This window comes from Tubulanus polymorphus, unplaced genomic scaffold, assembly GCF_964204645.1.
Source record: "Tubulanus polymorphus unplaced genomic scaffold, tnTubPoly1.2 scaffold_42, whole genome shotgun sequence".
NCBI classification, from domain to species: Eukaryota; Metazoa; Nemertea; class Palaeonemertea; order Tubulaniformes; family Tubulanidae; genus Tubulanus; species Tubulanus polymorphus.
In genome coordinates this window covers 52368-54110 of record NW_027437447.1, presented here as the reverse complement: position 1 = coordinate 54110, position 1743 = coordinate 52368, and the positions used below count along the sequence as shown (strand labels likewise).

At 41.2% G+C, this 1743-nt stretch overlaps 1 protein-coding gene across 1 annotated transcript; it reads left to right on the top strand.

Moving 5' to 3' along the window:
- Window positions 1-235: 235 nt before the first annotated feature.
- On the top strand, window positions 236-892 carry LOC141914527 (uncharacterized). The gene has a single exon (XM_074805749.1). It carries the CDS (start codon window positions 236-238, stop codon window positions 890-892), a length of 657 nt encoding a protein of 218 aa, XP_074661850.1.
- The last annotated feature ends 851 nt before the right edge of the window (window positions 893-1743 follow it).

Sequence of the window (1743 nt, the reverse complement as noted above, 5' to 3'; positions counted from 1 at the left end):
AGAAAAGAAATTTATAATCACGATCAACGAAGGTGAAGACTGCAAAGAGAATAATATCCTTGACAACTTCATTCCATACCTAGAGGCCAATGACAAATACGTTGTTAAAAAATTTCAAGTTGCAAAGGGTCGAATAAAAGCAATCCCAGCCAAGCGTAACGCTCCAGGAACTAACACCGCCAATAACGGTGCTCCTATAATGGCTGTCCTGTTTATAGAACAGGACATTTACGAAATGAGGGACGCAATTCTCACCAGAGTCAAGACAAGCGGTGCGAAATGTGCTGTGATGTACAAGAGACTCTTAACTCCGCAGCAAATTTATACCATTGTCTATGATATCGGTACGGATAATGAACAGACTATGACACGTGACGAATCTCGTGAAACAACAAACTATAACGAATATCGCGATTTCATTTTCTCTGATTCTCGTGTGATTGAATATGAGAAAGAAGAGAAAATTGTGGTGGAAAAAAGGCAATCGAAGGTTGCTACGCGTAAATCCGTGAGTGCAGATAGTGACGTGGAAATGTGCGAAGTTGCTAAGAAACCCGCTGCAGGAGAAATTGAAAATAGTGACGAATTCGAGCAAGTGGACGGTGAAACGCAAATGGAGACTGAAGAAAGCGATGAAAGTACCAAGTCGGAGAAAGCCGAACAAGATGGCAGTGCAGATGGTGAAAAAGATATTGAAACTGATATGAAAAAGGAGGTAGAGGAAGATCTGACCATAAGTTCATCCTCTGAAGCAAGTCAGGCGGACAATAACCCCGAGAAAACTAAATCTGCTACAACTAAGGCTTTTGCTAATGCAGCTGCTGCAATGAGAAAAAGAAATGCGAGCAGTAGCAGCAGTAGCAGTAGCAGTAGTGAGGAAGAGGACAACTAGCTATTGTGTATGAACATGTGGAAAATTTTCTAAGTCCTAACTTCCGTGTTGCAATGTAAATAATTAACTTCCGGGTTAGAAATGTATGAAAATCATGTTCAATTCTTATAGAAAATCACAAGAGGTAGAAATACTGATTGTTCTTTAGCTTATTGTAACTATAAAAATCTCGGCGATTACTATTTCTGTATGTATGTCATGCGTGAGCTTATTGTTGTTTCTACATGTGGCAAAATGCGCCATCGTGTTACCAACATTTGATTGGGCAGGGGCTGCTGACGTACAGCTTTTTCTGTTGCATCTAAATCCATGTCGATGCTATCGATTCTGCCTAGTGATATATCCACACAAATCTATATCGACGTTCGTAAAGACAAGATACGCAAAGTGGTGGAGGTTAGGGTTAGGGTTAGTATTAGACGATACCGCTCCATTTGCTTTTACTCTTGGCGAGGGCGCAACGCATCGCGTGGTTTGTTTAATCCAAAAAATAGCAGCGGATGATGAGTACTCTCCTATGCTGTTAGTATAAAAACAATCTACGGCGGAACGTGAAAAGGATGTGTACATGAGATGTGCAAGAAAATCTAAGGAATCGCGAACATGGTATTTATTCATTGACAGACCACTATACGCCTCACAGTCAGATCCTAGGTTATCCGATGTATTATTACCGCAATCGGAAAGAGCCAGATAACGGCTAATCTCGCAGTTCACTATTCAACACCGAAACCGAACTGTAAAGCATATTTTGTACCTGGAGAAAGTAAAATAGTGACAATAATGATCCTGGTCACGGCACCAATGTCGTCGACTCTGGCCGTCCGAGTGGCGACTATCAATTGATCAGA

Bases quoted from the DNA above. Each gene is read 5' to 3' on its own strand.
- LOC141914527 (XM_074805749.1), top strand. From the start codon at position 236: ATGAGGGACGCAATTCTCACCAGAGTCAAGACAAGCGGTGCGAAATGT.